Source organism: Schistocerca serialis, chromosome 6, assembly GCF_023864345.2.
Source record: "Schistocerca serialis cubense isolate TAMUIC-IGC-003099 chromosome 6, iqSchSeri2.2, whole genome shotgun sequence".
NCBI lineage: Eukaryota > Metazoa > Arthropoda > Insecta > Orthoptera > Acrididae > Schistocerca > Schistocerca serialis.
In genome coordinates this window covers 429,130,835-429,154,239 of record NC_064643.1, presented here as the reverse complement: position 1 = coordinate 429,154,239, position 23,405 = coordinate 429,130,835, and the positions used below count along the sequence as shown (strand labels likewise).

The 23,405-nt window shown below is 41.6% G+C and overlaps 1 protein-coding gene across 1 annotated transcript in view; it reads left to right on the top strand.

The window, feature by feature from the left end:
* Positions 1–23,405, top strand: part of LOC126484903 (Down syndrome cell adhesion molecule-like protein Dscam2) — a 505,795-nt gene that overhangs the window by 139,227 nt on the left and 343,163 nt on the right. Inside the window, exons 2-3 of the mRNA XM_050108503.1 lie at positions 10,110–10,278; positions 17,279–17,509. Of these exons, the coding sequence (XP_049964460.1) occupies positions 10,110–10,278; positions 17,279–17,509 (400 nt within the window). The remainder of the gene's footprint in view (positions 1–10,109; positions 10,279–17,278; positions 17,510–23,405) is intronic.

The window sequence follows — 23,405 nt, the reverse complement described above, 5'->3', positions numbered from 1 at the left end:
TCTACCAGTACCTCTTCATTTCCCTACAAACAATAAGTATTAGCACTCCATTACAGTAACTGAAATTTTGAACTTGTCTCCATACGACGACGTCTAGGATATTTCTATACTTTTAGCAAAATGTAATTATAGAGTGACAGTATGCAACTGCTACCCTGAATTGACAACTGTTTCATTACTTTAGGGGAAAAGAAACGAAGACATAAGTTCTAGTAGTAGCCGTGTTAAATTAATTTATTAAATTTTTTTTCGTGAGGGTGAAAACCTAACAACTGACAACATATGTTGTGAATGCTTTGTTCACCAAATACCGCCTATGAGTATACAGTCTGAACATAGTAAATGATGCTGGAATCGGTTATGAATATCACCGCATTATTCGATAACTGGATGGATGTGATAGAAACATGTATCAATCGACTCAATGAATAGTTTTAATGTGGAAGGAAATTTAAATTTTCAAGAAAAGTTAGGATACAAGGATGACAACACAAGAAACAGCTTTTTTAACTGATTACTTAGGACACCCTTTCTATCGAAAGCTCGCGATTACTCTGAAAGCCATAAATTCCAGGAGTTTTACTATGACACAATTGTTGCTCTCATCACTGTCACGGTACGTCGCTGTAACGGTCGGGGATGCGAATGACCGCTACTGGCTAGAGGCAGCCGACTAAGTGCATGTTAGGATGGGCTCTGCTCCGACCTGTAGTGTCCTGGGAGATGAAAGCAGTAGACAAACAAACATATCTTTATTAGTCTGTTAAACTTGAATAGTCACTGAGTTCTCCCTCGTCTCCGGCGCAGTTTGACGTCGTTCCGCAGTATTTGTACTCGGCCCGGTAAGCGAGGCAGGTGCCCACCGGCGCTTCGTACGCAACTGGGAGGCGAGCTGCTTACACGGGAATGCCTATTCGCGCTGACTCGGTGAGAGGAGTGAGAGAAACCAATAGGTTAAAACTCACGTCTGTATTTTATATCTGAACAACCGGTATTTTCGGCATTTGTTTGGTCTCAGCTGTAATAGGTATTTTTATTTTTTACTAATAACCGGGCATGAAACCGTTTATGCAGTAACAGTGAGATAAAATTTTTCGTTTTTAGATAAAACTGTTTTCAAAAACCAGTTTGCAACGAAGTTCTGTAGCTGCTCAGTGATATTGCTTCTGATAAAAGGCGTCAACAATATATATATTATTTTTTTATGTGTGAATTCCTAATGGACCAAACTGCTGCCGGCCGCTGGTAGCCGAACGGTTCTAGGCAATTCAGTCGGGAACCGCGCGACCGCTACGGTCCCAGGTTCGAATCCTGCCACGGGCATGGATGTGTGTGATGTCCTTAGGGTAGTTAGGTTTAAGTAGTTCTAAGTTCTAGGGGACTGATGACCTGAGATGTTAAGTCCCATAGTGCTCAGAGCCATTTGAACCATTTGAACCAAACTGCTTAGATCATCGGTCTCTAGACGTACACACTACTTAAACTAACGTATGCTAACAACAACACAAACACCCATACCCGAGGGAGGACTCGAACCTTCGGCGGGAGTGGCCGCGCTGTCTGTGACATGACGCCTCAAACCACAAGGCCACTTCTCGCAGCGTTGTAATAGAACGACTACTTACGAACCGACTCAGGAATAAATATTCGCCATTCCAATAATTCATTACTGAAATTTAAACTATTGTCATGTAGCTGCTCCTAATAAAAGTTACATTTTGGTCACTATCTAAACTGTTCATCTGAATATTTTGAATGAGAATTTTTGGTTTTGTCAGCAAAAAATAAATTGCATTCAAATTACTACTAAAAACTAGAGATATGTATTTGATCACAAAACTAGTTTTTTATTCGAAGTAAATAAAGAATAAGAACGCTACAACGTTTACAAAAGATCGTTCAAACGGCTCTGAGAACTATGGGACTTAACATCTTAGGTCATCAGTCCCCTAGAACTTAAAACTACTTAAACCTAACTAACCTAAGAACATCACACACATCCATGCCCGAGGCAGGATTCGAACCTGCGACCGTAGCACTCGCGCGCTTCCGGACTGAAGAGCCTAGAACCGCTTGTCCACCGCGTCCGGCTACAACATTTAGACAAAACCTTATTTTCTTCCATTTCTATGAAATAACAAAAAGAGAAAGGAACTTATGGCAACAGCAATAAAGTAAAAAGTTAACAGTTCACACATAATTTACAGTAAAAGTAGAAAGTAGCTGATCTTCTGCATGTGTCTACGTAACATGTCTTTATCTGTTTGGAGTCCTTGTAAAAAGAAAACTTAACACGACACAAAAAATATTCTCCAAGCTCAGTTTTCATCCCCTAACACTGACTATTCGTAGTGCCCAAATATTGGTATGATCTTCGATTACAAAATGATTTTCGAGGAAGGATTTAAAAAATTAGTATCGTAGGAGAATAGTGGTTAATTTTCTGTGGTATTCAACACCTCATTACTTTTAGAGAATTGCAGCGAACCATGTACGGACTAAGTTTTCCTTTATTTGCCTGAGTTGATGTTTTTATTTATGTGTCTTGAAACGTATAATGCAAAAGGCTGAGAGAGTCTTACATTTTTCCATCTTTGTTCAGTGTGTACGTTTATTGTTGGGAGTAAAAGTAATTAAAAATCCGAAAATCGTTTATTTCATAAGCTTTCGACGGTTTTTTTGGAGACAGGTTAAACCGGAGATGAAACCGGTATAACCGGAAACCGGTTCTATCAGCGATAACCGCCATCCGTACTCAGTGGCGGGAGCAGGGCACTGGACGCAGCTCTGCTATGTCTTCTAGTGTTGCGGCAGGTGGCAGCGCACCCAGAGTCAAACTCCAGACCGAAGGCTGAAGAGCAGCGGGGCACGGCTAGTGGGCAGGCGGGCTGGAGTTGGGTGGTCGTCCGTTCATGCCTCCGACCGGAGGGGCAGCAGAGGTGTGCGGACATTTTCCACGCCGGACATTTGCCACGATTTTACCTGCTCAGAAGGGTTAGGTCCCTTGTCTCCCCCTCCTCCTCCTCCACATCGCTTACTGAGCCTTTCCGCTGATTTACGTAACATAGAACCAGAATCTCTTTGGATTTTCCGCCACATTTCTAGAGAGAGTTTCGTTGTGGAAACTATTAAATGCATCTCGCATTGATATCCGTACCAAATTTCGAGCCTCAGTAAAACTTCGCCAATTTTGGATATTTTGCATTCGTCTAAATTATACTTGCCTTTTTCGGTGTTCCTGCAGCAGCTTTCTTTCGTGTTTTGTGTACCATGGGGGATCAGTTCCGCCTCTTATTAATTTATTTGGTATGAATCTCTCGAGTGCTGTTGATACTACTTCTTTGAACTTAAGCCACATATGGTCTTCACTTACATTGTTTGGAAGTATTGGAGACTGTCTCTTAGAAAGACGTTTACCGAATTTTTAGTTGCTTTTATAAATAGATATATTTCGCGTTTAGTTTTTGTGAATTTCTTTGTTACGGAACTGAGCCTCGCTACGACTGTGTGTTCACTAATTACCGTATCCGTCGAGATGCTCAGGATTATTTGTGGCAAAGGGGTCAAGTGTGTTTTCGTAAGTTATTTACAATTTGAATGGCCTCGTGAACCAGTTGTTCAAAATAATTAAAAAAAGCATTTAGAACAATTAAGGAGGTTGTTTTCTATCATCAATAGGGTCTCAAAATGTAGATTGAAGTCACTGCCAGCTTTATGAGTAGGGTACCTATTTGTGATGAGACTCAAGTTTTCTTTGAACTGTTCAGCAACTGTTTCATCTAAGGCCGGAGGTCGGTAAAAGGAACCAGTAATTAATTTCTTCCGGTTGCCGAATATAGCCTCTGCCAATACTAAGTCACAGAAGCTATCTGCTTCAATGTCAATTGTGAGCTGGAACACACATTACATTATTTTTCCTTAACTTCTGCTTCTTGTTTCTGTTGTAGTGCAGATCATTACAATTATGGCTTTTCCCTCCAAAACCTAGGATTCTTTCTCTGTGACCCTGTAAATACGAGAGCTAAACAGTGTAGAACAACAACGTACGTTATAAGCATAGCATTCTGTATTACTTCATTTCCTTATTTCTAACATTTTAAAATTGTACGTCGACTTTAGATGACATGTCAATCATAGATGTTCTTACCTCTATTTAGTGAACGTATTTTCAGTCATGCTTTGAACATTGTCCCGCTACACTTTATTAACTAATGTTTCGCCGCAAGATATATCGAATTTTTAGAGTGTAAATTAATATGACGTATGTCGTTTTTCTTTTCTCACATTCACATACACATTTTTTCTTTCCTTATTGTCCTTTGGACATGCAGTTGTAGTAATTAAAGTAGGCACAAATGCAGTGATCAAAGAGAAATGATTAGTGTACATTCGCATTCTCTTTGTATCGTTCCTTTGTTGTTGCTTCCATGGCGATGGACTGTTTCTATCGCAATCAGTAAGCGTGAAAGGAAGCTACCGTACAGGCAGAGGGATCTATATTATACTTGGCAGAACTAATTACATACTGACATAATAGTCGGTATTGCTTTTGTTTCTCAAAAGTTATAAATATTTCTATTTCGGGAAAGAAGCTCTGTATTTGGCCAAGGTGTCGAAGAAGAACGTGCCTTACGTACTGATTGTATCGAGTAAGATGTGGAGACGGCGGTTGGATAGCGGACAGAAGTAGGTCGAGGAAGGGCGTCCCTTACCTGAGGGATCGCTACCTGGTAAAGGGGCAAGTGCGGCAAATGTCCGGCGTGGCAAATATCCGGCATTCGCGACAGATACGTTGGCGAGCGCTCCCGAGGAGATGGTAGCAGGGTGCTGGTTGCGAGGGCCAGGGCAATCAGGCGGCGTTTGTTGGCTCGGAGCCCAGCGGCGGTGTTGACAGCTGCGACATCGCTATGGCGTTGCTCCGAGGCTGTGACGACACATACTTGGTGCAGCAGCAGTGCCCAGCTGTTCGACCTTCATGACGCCGTGCACCCACGGATTTAAATGCTGCGCTAACGTCGCAGAAGGGGCTGCGTTTCTGTATAGCACGGAAAGGTCTGGAACTGGGTCGGTGATTGAGGTCCATCTGTTGTCATTCGGCAGTGAAGTTTGTTCAACACCCCATGTCGTTGGCACTTGGGACTCCTGTGTGGCAGTCTCCCTGCTGCTGTGCCGGTAGGTCGATGCCCGTAGCTGTTGGTGTGCTGTGACCTAGTTACGTCTGTGACTTGTGGCTCAGTTGTACGCTACTACAACACGATCGTGGCAAAGTGATAAAGTAATGGTTCACTTTCGGCAGAATTTTCCCGTAAGGTGCTGTCTAATCGCGACAGGTCCTGCGTCTCAGACGTTGCAAAAGATTTTATGCACTTTGTATACTGACACAGCGTATTTGCTAACCAAAGCATTTATCAAACAGAACAGAAAGGCGGAACAAATGTGGCCTATGAGAATCCTAGTTGAGTTACTGGTATAATGATGATGACCGAACTTAGCGTACGCTATGAAAGGGGGAAGAAATGTGTCCTGTGAGAGTCCTGGTTCAGTTACCAGTTTGGCGACAATGACGGAACTTCAGGCACACTATGAAGCTAGGGAAACGTTCATAAAATCACCTCAGAACATGTATCACATATTCCATAAAGATGGCGCCATGTCCTTTTCGTGAGTTTCATGAAGAATACATTTACTGTGAATCAAGAGCATAGCTTTTATCGTCAGTGAAGGAAACGAAAATTGTGGAAAAGATGCCACTATTTTGCTTTCTTTTTCTGAACCCACTTCTGTTACATCGCTTTGTGTTTCTCGGTTCGTTACCATATGGATTACTCAGTCACAATGGCAGTGTGATTTGTAGCTGCCTGTTGTGGGAGAAAATAACAGATGTCGAATACTTAGAATATTCGTTAATGTGTGTCAGCACAGAAATAGAAGGGAAATGTGTTACAAGCAAAATAATTTTTATTTCAAAATCTTAATTTTCATAATTAGGACTTCTAGTATGTGTTCTAATTACTCAGTGTTAGAATAATACTTCGATTACCAATATCAGCCAATACTAAAATTATTGGGTAAATGGCGAAAAACCTGTCTGAACACTGAAGTTCACAGTTTTAGTTTACCAAGCGGCTTCATTGGATAATGAAAGATTCATTCAGTCAAATAAGCCTTCTTATCTCCGAGACCAAATGACCATCAATACGCTCTTTTGCTGCTCAGTCCGTGTTGACTTTAAAAGAATGTACTCGTTTGGGAGTTACAACGGTCTTTAATAGCCGCAATCTATGAGTCACATATTCCCATTATACCCTAGTATCAGTTGATTAGATGTTGCGATTATTTTCCCCGCAACTTGAAAGTAGTTTACTCACGAGGTCTATAGTTACGTGTACAGTGCTTCCCTGTATGTTCGATGATAAGCTTCACCCGTCATATTACCAGTTATGTTCCGTCTGACAGCAAAAAATTCTCATATTTAATAATCCAACTGGTCCTTACCCTACACCTCTTATGAACCACATGTGCAAGGCAACAACCAACAGTTCGACGCAAACACTGCTGAACACGCTCAGTCATCGCTACTGAATTGATATCAACTACGATACCATCTTCCATTTCAGTCAAGCAGAAGAAACGGAACTTGATCCTTGAGAGTCACCACACAACTTCTCTGTAGCATGCATTGCGCAGAGCGTACTCCTTTGATTGTAAGCACCCTGTAGTCCATTGATTAAAGGATCTCCGAGGTTCACGAGAACATTTCTCATCACGGTACAATTTTGTGGGTCACACTACTGCTAGACTCCCTTTCTCCCTTCAATTTTTTTTAATTGATGTAATTTTTCTAATCTTCGATGTAGAAATTGGATTAATTTTACTGCTTGCGATAATTATAAAAACATCACACATTATGATCTGAACAGTATCAACAATATTCTTGGTTTTCCTTTAGGAGGGTAATATCACGAATGAAATTAAGGAGCTCTTCAAAGAAAACTTGTACTGTACCTCGTACGCCGAGTGCGAGAACGCTTAATATGAACGCAACAATCTGTGTACGGAGACACCTTGAGTATTTTGCTCTGTCTGTGACCTGTGTACACACAGTATGAGACTTAGGAAAGTAGCACTCTTACAGTGAATAACTATGGGTGGCCCTACCCTATACTACACTAGCATCTTTTCACTCTTATGTTGAAGGTTTCTGGAAGGAGGAAATATTCAACGGTAGCACAGGAGAGGTGGACAACCGTACCTATCTTTTCTGAAGTGAATCAATATGCTGACCAGTACATAACCTGTCTCGGTTATTAAACTCACTGCTGTCGACACATCGCTCTTCAATTTGGCTGCCGTCGCGTTTCAGCAGCTGCTGCTCAAACTCGATGATCTGTCAGATGCATTCGTCTCACACAAAGGCGCCGCATGACACGACGAATGTGGTGCCTTGTTCATTGTAAGTGGACAGCGTGGTGCCTGGAGACCGATCCTTGCCGTCAACATGACTCGGCCTGAAACCATCTGTAATGACGTGTCTAAAGGACGTTAAATCCTAATCTTCCATCCTTCCTTCGACCTAACGCGTTACAACTCTACCAAATTTGTAGAAAGGTGCCGATGCGGCGGCACTATTATTCTCATCGGAGTGACTAGATGTGCTGCATACGTTGTGTACGTGTACCGTGAAGGCTACAGACCTTAGGGTTTGTATTCTGCAACGATACGTGCGGTTTTTCTCGTAACGCGTACGGACCTCAGTTCCATGTGACGGAAGTTCTCAACAGTACAAAACTGGAATCCTTATGGCACCGCAATAAATCTTACAACGCCTTATTCGCAGTATTATGAGTTGCTACACCGGAGCCAAGGTAGCCTCTGAGGGCCGGCAACCCATATTACACCACAGAGGACGAGGTTGTCTATGCCCAAGGCGTACCAAAAGCATCATGGTAAACACCGGCTATTTACGTCCAAGATAATGGAAACAGACATTCCGAGCACTACTTCCTGCAGGGGGAGCGCGAGGCACGGCCTACAGGAAGTATCACTACGCCAAAACCTAATTTGCCACCCCCGAAGTTCGATTCACGCCGGATGCCGACCTCGTGTACTGCGGCCGTTGAAGATCACGTCTTCGTCTCTAAATTGGACTGTTAGTAGTATGTGTGTGTGTTACCACAAACCTTTGTAGAAAATTAGAAGAGAACTTTTGTTTGCTTCAATTAGGACACTTTTACTGGCATCGTTATTGTTACCTTTAGTTTTGTTGTTCTGTCATCAAATGGTTCAAATGGCTCTGAGCACTATGGGACTTAACATCTATGGTCAGCAGTCCCCTAGAACTTAGAACTACTTAAACCTAACTAACCTAAGGACAGCACACAACACCCAGTCATCACGAGGCAGAGAAAATCCCTGACCCCACCGGGAATCGAACCCGGGAACCCGGGCGCGGGAAGCGAGAACGCTACCGCACGACCACGAGCTGCGGACTGTTCTGTCATCAACCTTATGAACTTACAACAATAAAAGTTGTGTTTGTGAAAAATTGCGAATTGCCAGTCACAACATGAATCATTATGCATCATGTATGGATGTGTGAGAGCGCGTCTCTAAAATCAGTGAAACCCTTCAACTGAATGAAAATTACAACTGATCGTCGCTGTATCTTCTGCAAACATAATTACGAGAGTACTGAAAAGTAATGCCTCCGAATTTTTTATGTGAAATCTCTTACAGCTTATTAAAAAAAACAAATGTTATTAACATTACATATCTTTACCCTTTATGCATGCATATTTGCAGCCCACTGCTGTTAGAGAGCTCCTAATTGACGCGTGTAACATGGTGGTGTGTAGGGTAAGTGTGTTGGTGTGTAAGAAATAGTGTGCTGTAATCGAGATTCGAATTCGAAGAGTTCGCCCACACGTGAGGCACCCTCTCCTTCAGTATGACAACACCAGAACCCAACAAGCGCTGAGACATCTGCAACAATCTGACGCCTTGGGTTCACTGCCATCGATCATCTTCCTTACAATTCCGACTTGGCTCCATCCGATTTTTATCCGGTCCCAAAACTTAGAGAACACCTTCGATGACTTTACTTTGATAGTGATGAAGCGATAAAAGCAGACGTGAGGTTGTGAGTCCGTCAATGAAGTTCACCATTCTACAATGATGGTATCAACAAATAAGTCTCCCGTTGGCAGAAATGTGGTCGTCCCCACGGAGACTTGGTTGAGAAGTAAATTTGTAGACATGATTAATAAAGACGCACAATGTTAGTAACGTTTGTTTTATTTTAAAAGCTTTAGCAGTTTTCACATAAAAAATCCGGGCGCATTACTTTTCTGCAGGCCCTTGTATAAACTCTCTCGGCAGTCTGTTAGTAGATCCCATTTTAATATTAACGCTTTTCTCGATTTTTGTCGTTCATATAACGTGTCATAAGGAGACACTGACAACCTTGGGTACTCACCAGGGAATTTCCAGAAAGATAGTGCCCCTTCAGCATTATGCTAGCGCTCTATCCACTTGGTGAAAACAGCTTTGTCTTGTACTGTTTTCCATTTTTCATTGATTCCACTCTTTCCTACACCACGTTCTCTCTCTCTCTCTACGTCCTGTTCTAGCGTCTTTCAGGCAGAAAACTCGAGCGGACTTCGCACATGAATTTTTTTCACTTGTACGTAGGGAGGAGAGGAGTCTGAAGTTCTCCCTCACAACCCACAGTTATTTCAATTTATTATGGCACATCGAGAGTCTTCTGTGTGGTAGAGGGATACCACGCTTGCTACTATGGTCACATGAGTCTCGTTTTACATATCCAAAATCAAAAAGCAATTCCATGCCTCAGACCCAACGGTTTATTTCTTCAGAAAGTTTGAACAAACAGCTGCTTTTCTCTGACGCATTGTTGAGCAAATACCTTGTTCTAAGGACAACAGATTTCTGGACATCACGACTTTGCTTATTTAATAATCAAGGTTTTCTGGCTGTATAATAAATGTTACAGTGCACTATAGGATTGTGTTAGTTATAGTATTTCTATCCTACCTTCATTTTCCCAACGACACCGTAGCTTAACGAATCTGTTTACGTCGCTTTTCCAGACGTGTCGCAGGGGTACCAGCTGCAGGTGCACAACGTGTTCTGCATCCGCGGCAACGTGGCGGTGCTGACGTGCAACATCCCGGCGCAGGTCCGCGGCCTGCTCACCGTCACCAGCTGGCTCAAGGACGAACCCCTGCTCGGCAGATCGGCACTTCACCCCGGCGGCAGGTAAGGTTCAGCTGCAGCTGTTCTCCAGTCGGTATCAGGGCGTCCACCTTCTGTAACACAGTCGCTCCTGATGGTCTATTTTCAACAGAGTTTACAATTCTGGTCGAGTGAGACAGGAGCTACTCTGGGTTTCATGGGAAACCTTACGGCCTTGCGTAAATGGTATCAACAATTTATCATTTACTTTTTGTTAAAACTCTCTAATGTTTATGTTAAATGTGCTTAGGAATAATCAAATGATTCAAATGACCCTTTGTCTCTGCTAGAAGGTTTCTCGCTGAAGGATGACTCCATTTTCGCTGAAACCCCATTCAGAACTACAGAGCTCCTCCAAGTGTCATTCAAAAAATGCTGTTAAAATAGCGAATATGTTGGAGTACATATCAACCGAAAACATTTAGTTTACGTTAAAAGCAAATAAATCAGTTAACTATCGGAGTTACGCCGATATTATTCATCTGTCGATATAGCTGAAAAATTACGCCAGCCGGCAAATGAACCCAGGTATCTTGCTAACTGCGAACAGACGCCATGCAACGGAACCTCCAGGACTGGCTCAAAACTTCAGTGTTACTTATGTTTCCCTCCGAACACTACAACGAGTGGTTCTCACAGGGAATATGTTGGAAGTAATAGGAAGCAAACATACCTGTTACTTTGTGTTTGGGTCGGTTCTCGAAGCATACTGGATTGGCCTGATTGGTTAAGGCGACTGCTCGCGATAAGTAAGAGGTTGGATTCGAATCCCGAGGTGGTACAATGTTCAATTATCAAAATGGTTTCAAATTTAATTGATTAACAACAGAATAGCTGTAAAGTTTTGGCCCTATTTCTCCACTCAGCGCTTGAATGCAACAACTTTGATTAAAACCAAAAATATGCTTAGCTTTTTAGGACGAGGAATTCTGCATTATGCAAGACACCTTTTTTCTGTTTTCTTTCACCTAGACATGTTTCAGCACTTTTTATGCTATCTTCAGTGGGTTATTTTTTATTTTCTAACTTACACAATGCTCAGTATTAAAGCTTCCGGGCTAAGACGCCGTGGTCCAATAGTAGAAATACTTCTCCCTGACGTTTCGTTGCCAGCTGCGGGCAACATCATCTGAGGTGAGTCTACGACTCACAGATGATGTTGCCCGCAGCTGGCAACGAAACGTCAGGGAGAAGTATTTCTACTATTGGACCACGGCCTCTTAGCCCGGAAGTTTTAATTACTGAAGACGCCGGCCGTGAAAGACTACACGCTATGATTACACAATGCTATTGGAGACTTATTTTTGTAGCTATTCTGCTACACAATCTACAACTCCTCATGGTTTTGATATTGTAGTGCTATCTCATATGTTGTTGTAAAGTGACCATAGGTCACGAAATCAGCCTATTCACTTCGTCAACAACATAAGAGAGAGCACCACAGTATCAAAACCGTGAGAAGTTGTAGATTGTGTAGCATAATAGCTACCAAAATAACTGTCCAATAGCATCTTGTAAGTTGGAAAATAGAAAAATAACGCACTGAAGATAGCACAAAAAGTGCTGAAACATTTCTGGGTGAAAGAAAACAGTAAAAAAGGTGTCTTGCATAAGGCGCAATTCCTCATCCTATTTTCGTAGCAAGCACGGACATAACAAGAAGAACTGCAACACCGTAAAATGATTATGCTTACCTTTGTAAACCTCTTAACTTCATATTGACTGTGTTTTGTTCTGTGATATTACTGTTTCACTTAAGTTATCTAATAAAATTACTAATCCTTCACAAAAATATAAGAGCAATAGACGGACTGTTTTAATTAAATTACTGAGGGCACTTTGCATAGTTAAATTATTTCCATCCCTCTTACAGACACAAATTCAGAACATGGTAGGCTGCAACAAAATGTAAACAGTACTTTCATACAGTACTGTGAGTGCACCTCAGAACCTCTTCAGCTGTACAAATGAACCAGCGAGGTGAGGCGCTGGTAATCTAAAGTACTATTCCCCATTTGTATTTCCTGCTCTTGCATTTGCCTAGTTTTCAGTATCCAGTAATCCAAAATATTGTCAGGACACTCCTGGCCCGTTCAGTTGTATTTTGTCGTGTTCCTACGTAATATATCCAACTGCATGGGATAGCTAGTTTGATTTTGTAACTTAATTTCTTAGTATTTTACTTTACTCATTTTTATTTATTTATGAACAGATATTTTGATGATAACTTGCTAAGAAATGACATCATTTGTGTAATCCGAGGTTGAAAAATATATTTAAAAGATTTCGTTACGAGACGATCCCTGTGTTCCCCTAAGGCAGCGTTCCTAGTCTGTGTGAGCGCTTATCCTCATCACTCTTGCAGAAATCAGTTTTTAGCCGTTAAAGCGAAGAGATGGTTCCCTGAATGCCAGTCACCCCACACTACGACCAGGCAGTTTGTGTAAACTGGTACCTATTCTCTGGTGAAACTATATTTAATGCCTCAGTTGCGATCTGTCGAAACAAATGGTTCATATGGCTCTGAGCACTATGGGACTTAACTTCTAAGGTCATCAGTCCTCTAGAACTTAGAACTACTTAAACCTAACTAACCTAAGGACATCACACACATCCATGCCCGAGGCAGGATTCGAACCTGCGACCATAGCGGTCGCTCGGTTCCAGACTGTAGCGCCTAGAACCGCTCGCCCACACTGGCCGGCTCTGTCGATACACTCGGGAAACATTCACACTCGACTTTTACCGGAAATGCGAGCATTCGCTGCAGCTCATAGGCATTTTTATGAAACAGGTACTCTACACACACTGTATCGAGATGTTGATTATTCTATGTTGACTATCCAGCATAATGTTTTTGCGAAGTATAACTCGTCGACAATCGTGTTTCGACACGTTGATCTGTTCATTAAACACTGCAAGCATTCACGTTACAATTTCCAGCCGACACATATAAACTATTAAAAATTTCTTACAATTACTAGAATGGATATTCATTAAAATGTGATATTCTAAAACTACAATGAGGCAGAAGTACAAATAAAACTTATAATTCCCAAATACAGTTCTTTAGATATGTGAAGTTACATTGATGTTATCAGTTGTTCACAACCAGATAAATAAAATAAAATTACGAAGCATGAGAGAAAGTAAACATGTGGGAGCACTGTAATTAATCAGATTACGCCAATAGAATAAATTGTTCTGAATACAGAACAAGACGAGAAACAACAACAGTAAACCAGTTCATTTCAGAACTGCTACATTTAGGTGATCGTTATACAAGACTTCAGTAAATAAACTTCATCCGTTATATGTCTGTATTCCCTATTAGGGAAGAAGAAGAATTCTGACTATGAAATGACAGTATTACTGGTCCACTTCTCATCTGCACTGAGCACCCTGTCTCAGACAACAACGTAGCACAGCAAAGTGCCGCACTGATCGAGAGATGAACACTTCACTTGTCTCTTTTACCTATGTGATTGTTGAACCTTACTACAATGGAAACAACAGTGATTCTAAAGGAAGGGGGAAAATTAAGAATTAACGTCCCGTAGACAACGACGGCACTACAGATTGAACTTAAGCCCGGATTGCACAATGAAATAGGTCTTATGTTATTGAAAGGAACCGCCCTAACATTTGCCTTAGGGGTTTTAGGGAAATCACATAAAACATATACCTGGATAGTGGCCGGACGGGAATTCGAACTGCCTCCATCAGTACCGTAACCATTGCCAAACCTCGTTCTGTAAGACGATATGAAATTCAACCATAGCAGCAATCGAAGGATCTGAGGCTGGCGCATGTAAATGTCTAACTATGTTGTAGATACCGCTGCCACCGTTCTTAATGAGACTCAAGTTTTCCTTAGACCTAATGGAGTGCAGGAAATTCAGGAACCCACATTAAATTTTGAAACTCGTTTACATAATCATTGTGAATTTAAAGTTGTCAAGTCACGTAACTGTGGCAGAAGATTCCCTTCGCTATTTTGTTGTTCTCCCCTGTCCTTTCTTCAGGGTTCGTTGTTTCACTGTTTTCACTAGCACTGTCTTCAGTATTACTTTTAACGCTCAAAATAGTGAAGCAGAAGAAAAGTGATTAGGGGCTGAAGTTCATTTTCTCTGTGGCTTCCTGTCGGTGGTAAATCGGTCCACATGTTCCAGATAATATAGAACAAAGTAAACAACACTCCCTCTTCGCCAAAAGCAAGAGAAAGTGTGGTATCCTGCAGCGTATTAGTAGAATTGGTTATGGAGGGCAATTAGTTGACAGATACTGTAGTTATGAAACGCAAATCATCCCTAATAAGGATACATGTCGAATGTATCGCTAAAGGCAACGGACTTCAAGCTGCAACTGATAAAACCTTGGAAACCGCTCCAGCGAGAGTACCCACAGTTTTCTAGCGTCCGTAGCGTGGTCTTTCCACCGCAACAGACTTTAGTTGATTCATTTCCTGTTTAGTAGGACGAGGGAAAGCCTTGGCAAAGCAGCTAAGCGTAATTTCTATCTTCTGTTTCAAAAAATTATGAGACTAATGTGGCTCTAGCTTTAAAAATTTGAGATAGCGTTTTATATTTTTTACCGCATTTGGTTTGCTTGCATTTTGTTTTGGTGCTAATAACACTACTGTACCAATAGCAGTTTATACTGACCTCAGTCGTTTAGTCAATAAACGTTGTCTTCCTGCTCAACCACTACACAGACGGATAGAAGAATATTTTATGCCCAGGATCAACCTGTCACCCCAAGAAAACCGTGGATGCTTAAGTTAAATCTGAACATACGGCACAGAACATCCATCATTAGGATTGGGCTAGGACATGCATGTTATCCAAGTCATCTCCATAGGATAAAAAGACAGTCCGTATTGTTCGGTGGAAACTTTCCAGGTAGAGACTCCATATACAGAATTTCTTTAATAAGTGTACTGCATTCAAGTATTGTTATAGTCTGTGATTTTTGAGAACATTTCTCGTGGAGAAACAGCGGTCTAGCTAGAAGTACTTTCAAAATGTATTACACTACTGGCCATTAAAATTGCTACACCATGAAGAAATGCAGATGATAAAGGGGTATTCATTGGACAAATATATTATACTAGAACTGACAATGTGATTACATCTTCACGCAATATGGGTGCATAGATCCTGAGAAATCAGTACCCAGAACAACCACCTCTGGCCGTAATAATGGCCTTGATACGCCTGGGCATTGAGTCAAACAGAGCTTGGATGGCGTGTACACGTACAGCTGCCCATGCAGCTTCAACACGATAACACAGTTCATCAAGAGTACTGACAGGCGTATTGTGACAAGCCAGTTGCTCGGCTACCATTGACCAGACGTTTTGAATTGGTGAGAGATCTGGAGAATGTGCTGGCCAGGGCAGCAGTCGAACATTTTCTGTATCCAGAAAGGCCCGTACAAGACGTGCAACATACGGTCGTGCTTTATCATGCTGAAATGTAGGGTATGGCAGGGATCGAATGAAGAGTAGAGCCACGGGTCATAAAACATCTGAAATGTAACGTCCACTGTTCAAAGTGCCGTCAATGCGAACAAGAGATGGCCGAGACGTGTAACCAATGGCACCCCATACCATCACGCCGGGTGATACGCCAGTATGTCGATGACGAATACACGCTCCCAATGTGCGTTCACCGCGATGTCGCCAAACACGGATGTTACCATAATGATGCTGTAAACATAACCTGGATTCATCCGAAAAATTGACGTTTTCCCATTCGTGCACCCAGGTTCATCGTTGAGTACACCATCGCAGGCGCTCCTGTCTGTGATGCAGCGTCAAGGGAAACCGCAGCCATGCTCTCCGAGCTGATAGTCCATGCTGCTACAAACGGTGTCGAACTGTTCGTGCAGATGGTTGTTGCCTTGCAAACGTCCCCATATGTTGACTCAGGGATCGAGACGTGGCTGCACGATACGTTACAGCCATGCTGATAAGATGAGTGTCATCTCGGCTGCTAGTGATACGAGGCCGTTGAGATTCAGCACGGCATTCCGTATTACCCTCCTGAACCCACTGATTCCATTTTCTGCTAACAGTCATTGGATCTCGGCCAACGCGAGCAGCAATGACACGATACGATAAACCGCAATCACGGTAGGCTACAATCCTACCTTTATCAAAGTCGGAAACGTGATGGTACGCATTTCTCCTCCTTAACGAGGCATCACAACAACGTTTCACCAGGCAACGCCGGTCAACTGCTGTTTGTGTATGAGAAATCGGTTAGAAACTTTCTCATGTCAGCACGTTGTAGGTGTCGCCACCGGCGCCAACCTTGCGTGAATGCTTTGAAAAGCTAATCATTTTCATATCACAGCATCATCTTCCTGTCGGTTAAATTTCGCGTCTGTAGCACGTCAACTTCGTGGTGTAGCAATTTTAATGGCCAGTAGTGTGAAAAAGAGCCTGCCGGCTGGGGTGGCCGAGCGCTTCTAGGTGCTTCAGTCTGGAATCACGCGACCGCTACGGTCGCAGGTTCGAATCATGCCTTCGGCATGGATGTGTGTGATGTCCTTAGGTTTAAGTAGTTCTAAGTTCTAGGGGACTTATAACCTCAGAAGTTAAGTCCCATAGTGCTCAGAGCCATTTGAACCATTTGAAAAAAGAGCCTAGACCGCAAAAACATTTATTTCGATGGCAACCGGTATCGGTCAGTGTTTGACCATCTTCAGACACTCACACCATAATGGTAGGCGGTAGCGGTGAATTGAGCGGGCGTTGTGACTCCACAAAGTAGTTGACGTTCGTGGAGTCACAACACCCGCTCCATTCACTGCCACTGCCTACCATCACGGTATGAGGGTTTGAGGATGGCCAATCACTGATCGAACCCGGTTAACTTCGAAATGAATGTTTTTGCAATGGTGACTATTTCGTAATCCCTTTTTAAAATGTTGTTATAGTTTGTTTTCTAGATCAGTGATCGTTAAGGAAGCTGCTTGTACAGTTACATCGGGAGTAATACACCGCCTGCCCTTGCAGGTACACTCCGACGACGGGCGGCACGCTGCACGTGCGCGACGCGGCGCCAGAGGACACGTACTCCCGCTTCTACTGCCAGACGGTGCACCAGCTCACGGGGGAGCGGCGCATCAGCATGCCGGGGCAGATCATCGTCACTGGTATGGAGCAGAACTTCTGTTTCTCACTTCACTTACGCTGTAGTTTCAGCAAATTACCTCTCTTCCTACTGCCATATTGCGGCGGGGCGGGGTTTGTTTTTTGTTTTTATTCTCGTTACGTCATTGTCACTGTGAAGGCTGCAAATTAAAATTCACCTACCTCAGAACGGCGTCTGCTCTATGTCCCTTCAATCGACAAAGTAGATACTTACAAGATGATGTAAAAGCAGCGTTGATAATAAACACCATATAATATCTACAATTACTGAGGCGGCACAACTCTATTTATGAAAGAAAGTTCTGTAGAAAAACTGCCATTCAATTTTATCGGACAGTAAGAAAATGGATTGGCTTCTGGAAAATAATGTGATAAATATCCATACAAAAATGTATATTTTGTCCCTGATATAAAAAAAGGTACTATTCAGTCTACATTTTAACTGTTGGCTATTTTCTTCCAGTGCACAACTCATACACACATTTCACACGCATAGCAGCCAGAAATCTGTCCAAACCCGACCTGAACTAAACAACGTTTTCACAGTAATTAATTTCACCAAAAATGTTCAAATGTGTGTGAAATCTTATGGGACTTAACTGCTAAGGTCATTAGTGCCTAAGCTTACACAGTACTTAACCTAAATTATCGTAGGACAAACACACACACCCATGCCCGAGGAAGGACTCGAACCTCCGCCGGGAATTTCACCACAAATTCGAGTTATTACGTTTGGTCCTTCTTGTGGATTTCTAAAAAAGAAACTGCTCGCCAAAAATGCTCAGTGGGTGAATACTCAAACATGCCAGGTGGATACTATGCCGGCCGGAGTGGCCGTGCGGTTCTAGGCGCTACAGTCTGGAACCGAGCTACCGCTACGGTCGCAGGTTCGAATCCTGCCTCGGGCATGGATGTGTGTGATGTCCTTAGGTTAGTTAGGTTTAATTGGTTCTAAGTTCTAGGCGACTGATGACCTCAGAAGTTGAGTCGCATAGTGCTCAGAACCATTTGAACCATTTTTGGACACTATGAAGGCCAATATTTGACACGCGAATATCTGTCCAACAGATTTAGTCAAAATCTCTGAAATTTTGCCAATCAGTCCTCAACAGCAACTGCTGTCGACTTAGCTCATCAATATCTCAAACCATAAGAAATTCTTCATCTTACACATTATTCTGACTTGCACTAGTAACATGACTGTCCACGTTCAAAGCTAGCGAGCGACTTCCTTCTTCCACCCTCATTCCCAGTATAACTATCAGGTAACGAGCGGGAACCGTCTCAGTTCTGATTGGCTGACCATACTCGCTGCCAATCAGAATGCTCGCTCATGATCATACTCGCGCCAAAACTGGCCTTCACCAATCCTTATACACCGACGCATTTGCATCAGTATGACATGCAAATATTAAAGTAATGTTTAATAAACGAAAACAAAAAGACAATTCTAGAAATATTCTTTACATACAGATTTTATTCCAGCTGACTTTCTGGTTGCTCTGTAGCAATAGCAATCACACCTAGACATTCGTCATCAGCAAAGTGAGTAAATCCCCTAGGATTATTTTCCCACGGCAGGCTTGTGAAACTCCTGCAGGTTACTTAAGACGGTATGTAATGCAACATTGAAATTAATGTCCCACAGACACACTCATTTACTCAAATTTACTCCCACATCCGTATTAGACACAAATAGTAACTTTGTCTGATTTTTATATTACAGAAACGAAAAATAATTAAAGTTTTAATATGAATATATTGAGCAAGCAGTAAAGGAAACAAAAGAAAGATTTGGAGTAGGTATTAAAATCCAGGGAGAAGAAATAAAAACTTTGAGGTTCGCCGATGACATTGTAATTCTGTCAGAGACAGCAAAGGACTTGGAAGAGCAGTTGAACGGAATGGACAGTGTCTTGAAAGGAGGATATAAGATGAACATCAACAAAAGCAAAACGAGGATAATGGAATGTAGTCGAATTAAGTCGGGTGATGCTGAGGGAATTAGATTAGGAAATGAGACACTTAAAGTAGTAAAGGAGTTTTGCTATTGGGGGAGCAAAATAACTGATGATGGTCGAAGTAGAGAGGATATAAAATGTAGACTGGCGATGGCAAGGAAAGCGTTTCTGAAGGAGAGAAATTTGTTAACATCGAGTATAGATTTAAGTGTCAGGAAGTCGTTTCTGAAAGTATTTGTATGGAGTGTAGCCATGTATGGAAGTGAAACATGGACAATAAGTAGTTTGGACAAGAAGAGAACAGAAGCTTTCGAAATGTGGTGCTACAGAAGAATGTTGAAGATTAGGTGGGTAGATCACGTAACTAATGAGGAGGTATTGAATAGGATTGGGGAGAAGAGAAGTTTGTGGCACAACTTGACTAGAAGAAGGGATCGGTTGGTAGGACATGTCCTGAGGCATCAAGGGATCACAAATTTAGCATTGGAGGGCAGCGTGGAGGGTAAAAATCGTAGACGGAGACCAAGAGATGAATACACTAAGCAGATTCAGAAGGATGTAGGTTGCAGTAGGTACTGGGAGATGAAGGAGCTTGCACAGGATAGATTAGCATGGAGAGCTGCATCAAACCAGTCTCAGGACTGAAGACCACAACAACAACAATATGAAAATCTCAATGAATTATTTCTGCACACTGAGAGTTCGGTTTATGTTTTCAATTATACTAAAAGATAAACTATCAGATTTCCTAACTGAATTTAGTTCCCTAAGTGTCAGCTTTTTACTTTTTAGTATTTTTTTTATCTTCGAAACTATGATAGTTACAATGTTTAAATTTTTTATAATCTTCTCCTGTATAACAAAAGGGAGTGTTCCGATTTTAAAAGGGTTGCATAATATTTAATATCGTTTATTTACGTTCTTATAGGTGGTGAATGTAAGCGTCCAGTAAGAGACCTTGAATAGGTTTCCCACGGCAGGCAGAGACAGATGCTCCTGAGTCTCTTGGTTAGGCCGCTAGATGTCAGCAAGCTATCTTAAAACAAACGTTCGCTCGGAACAACCTGAGATGCTACAATATGAAAAGCTGCCAACGCTGTATATGATAAAATGTGTCGTACGTTTTACAAGCGCGTATTAAAAATTTGGTAAATATTAGAGTTGTAAAACTAACATAGGCTACCGTAAACTATCGTAAGTAAGCGTACCCTGTGGTAGTCTCCCAAGTAGCTTTGGTTGTTTATAGTCGTATCCGCATTATCTGTTCGTTAGGTTTGTTGGGTCACCTTCTGACAAGGGCTTTCTTTATGTATGCGATCAGGTTCTTACTAAATTGCTCCACAAACTGAGAGCGCTGAACCATCTAGAAACTGAGTAAGGATAAAAAAAGGGCTGTGTAACCGATGGAACATTTTTATTCTACTAGCTAGTCTCCTGTCTGTTACTTACAAATACACAGTGTGTGTGTGGTCTTCAGTCCAGAGACCGGTTTAATGCAGCTCTCCATGCTACTCTACCCTGTGCAAGCTCCTTCATCTCCCAGTACCTACTGCAACCTACATCCTTCTGAATCTGCTTAGTGTATTCATCTCTTGGTCTCCGTCTACGATTTTTACCGTCCACGCTGCCCTCCAATGCTAAATTTGTGATCCCTTGATGCCTCAGGACATGTCCTACCAACCGATCCCTTCTTCTAGTCAAGTTGTGCCACAAACTTCTCTTCTCCCCAATCCTACTCAATACCTCCTCATTAGTTACGTGATCTACCCACCTAATCTTCAACATTCTTCTGTAGCACCACATTTCGAAAGCATCTGTTCTCTTCTTGTCCAAACTACTTATTGTCCATGTTTCACTTTCATACATGTCTACACTCCATACAAATACTTTCAGAAACGACTTCCTGACACTTAAATCTATACTCGATGTTAACAAATTTCTCTTCTTCAGAAACGCTTTCCTTGCCTTTGCCAGTCTACATTTTATATCCTCCCTACTTCGACCATCATCAGTTATTTTGCTCCCCAAATAGCAAAACTCTTTTACTACTTTAAGCGTCTCATTTCCTAATCTAATTCCCTCAGCATCACCCGATTTAATTCGACTACATACCATTATCCTCGTTTTGCTTTTGTTGATGTTCATCTTATATCCTCCTTTCAAGACTCTGCCCATTCCGTTCAACTGCTCTTCCAAGTCCTTTGTTGTCTCTGGCATAATTACAATGTCATCGGCGAACCTCAAAGTTTTTATTTCTTATCCGTGGATTTTAATTCCCACTCCGAATTTTTCTTTTGTTTCCTTTACTGCTTGCTCAATATACAGAGTGAATAACATCGGGGATAGGCTACAACCCTGTCTCACTCCCTCCCAAACCACTGCTTCCCTTTCATGTCCCTCGACTCTTATAACTGCCATCTGGTTTCTGTACAAATTGTAAATAGCCTTTCGCTCCCTGTATTTTACCCCTGCCACATTCAGAATTTGAAAGAGAGTATTACAGTCAATGTTGTCAAAAGCTTTCTCTAAGTCTACAAATGCTAGAGTCGTAGGTTTGCCTTTCCTTAATCTAGCTTCTAAGATAAGTCGTAGGATCAGTATTGCCTCACGTGTTCCAACATTTCTACGGAATCCAAACTGATCTAGCCCGAGGTCGGCTTCTACCAGTTTTTCCATTCGTCTGTAAAGAATTCTTGTTAGTATTTTGCAGCCGTGGCTTATTAAACTGATAGTTCGGTAATTTTCACATCTGACGACACCTGCTTTCTTTGGGATTGTAATTATTATATTCTTCAGTATTATAGCAAAATTGAAATTTTTGTCTGATTCAAGTTTTTATTGGAAAATTGGTGATTTGTAACGTGGAACAGAAGAATTATGTAGCAAAAATAAATAAAACCACACACATTTATCATACAATGCTAGAAGAAGCAATTTCCTAAAGAAAAAGATAAAATAAAATAACTGAAAAACAAAAATATATCAAACATTGCTTAAATACTTCGTCGATCTCATATAAAACATGTTTCTGTCATTCACAAACAACTTTCGCATTTATCAATAATAGCAGCAAAATCTTGTCTTCGTGATGTGAGAGAGGGAGCGTGTTACGTGTCGTATGGGCGGCGTGGATGGTATATATGTGTGAAATAAGCGCATTATAACTTGTCACTTCGTGAGACGGTCAGATAAAACAGATTCTCCAGAGCACGAATGGCGAGTACATATCGGTTTTTCGGGATAGAGGAACCTCTCTACAAGCACATTAAATTACATACTGGTTTCGAAAAGCAGGAAAATTAGCCACACTAATTACAAAGAGTATCTTTCGTCATGGAAACTGGGAGAAATTAAATGTTAATACAGCTTTAGTTAACTGCAGGAACATCCATGGAAGGATCACAGAGCTACTCTCATTATAATGGTAATAATGCGCGCATAGCAGGGCTACTAGCAACAGGAAACTGGTTGCAGCCAGATGTGAAATGAAATGAAAATTTAAAAATCTCATATTATCTATATTGGAAAAATCAGCTGGAACCAAGTGGTGGAGGCGTGTTTATAACCGTAAATTATACGGTAATGTCTAGTAAGATTAAAACAGATTTAGAATGCGAAACATCTTGGATGGAGATAAGTGTTAAAGCTGGATCAAATACGGTAACCGGCTGCTTTTTTATAGACCCCTTGCCTCTGGAGTCGTTGTGACGGAACATTTTAGAGAGAATTTGTTGAAGACCACACGTAATTTTGCCAGTCATATTATAGTATTAAGGCGAGAATTCATTTTACCCGTTACAAATCGGAAGACTCACGTTACAGGGCGGGGTAGTAGTGAACGGATTCGTTTTATATTATTCGAAATCGTTTATTCCAGAAAAACTGCTATTGCATGTAGCTTGTTAGACTTCATGTTCATTGAGTTGAAAAACTTGGGCCTATTTTTAACTATAGTGTAAGGGGTTAGTGATCATAAGACCGTTAGAGCATCACTGATGACGGATATTAATAATAATGTAAAGGAAAGT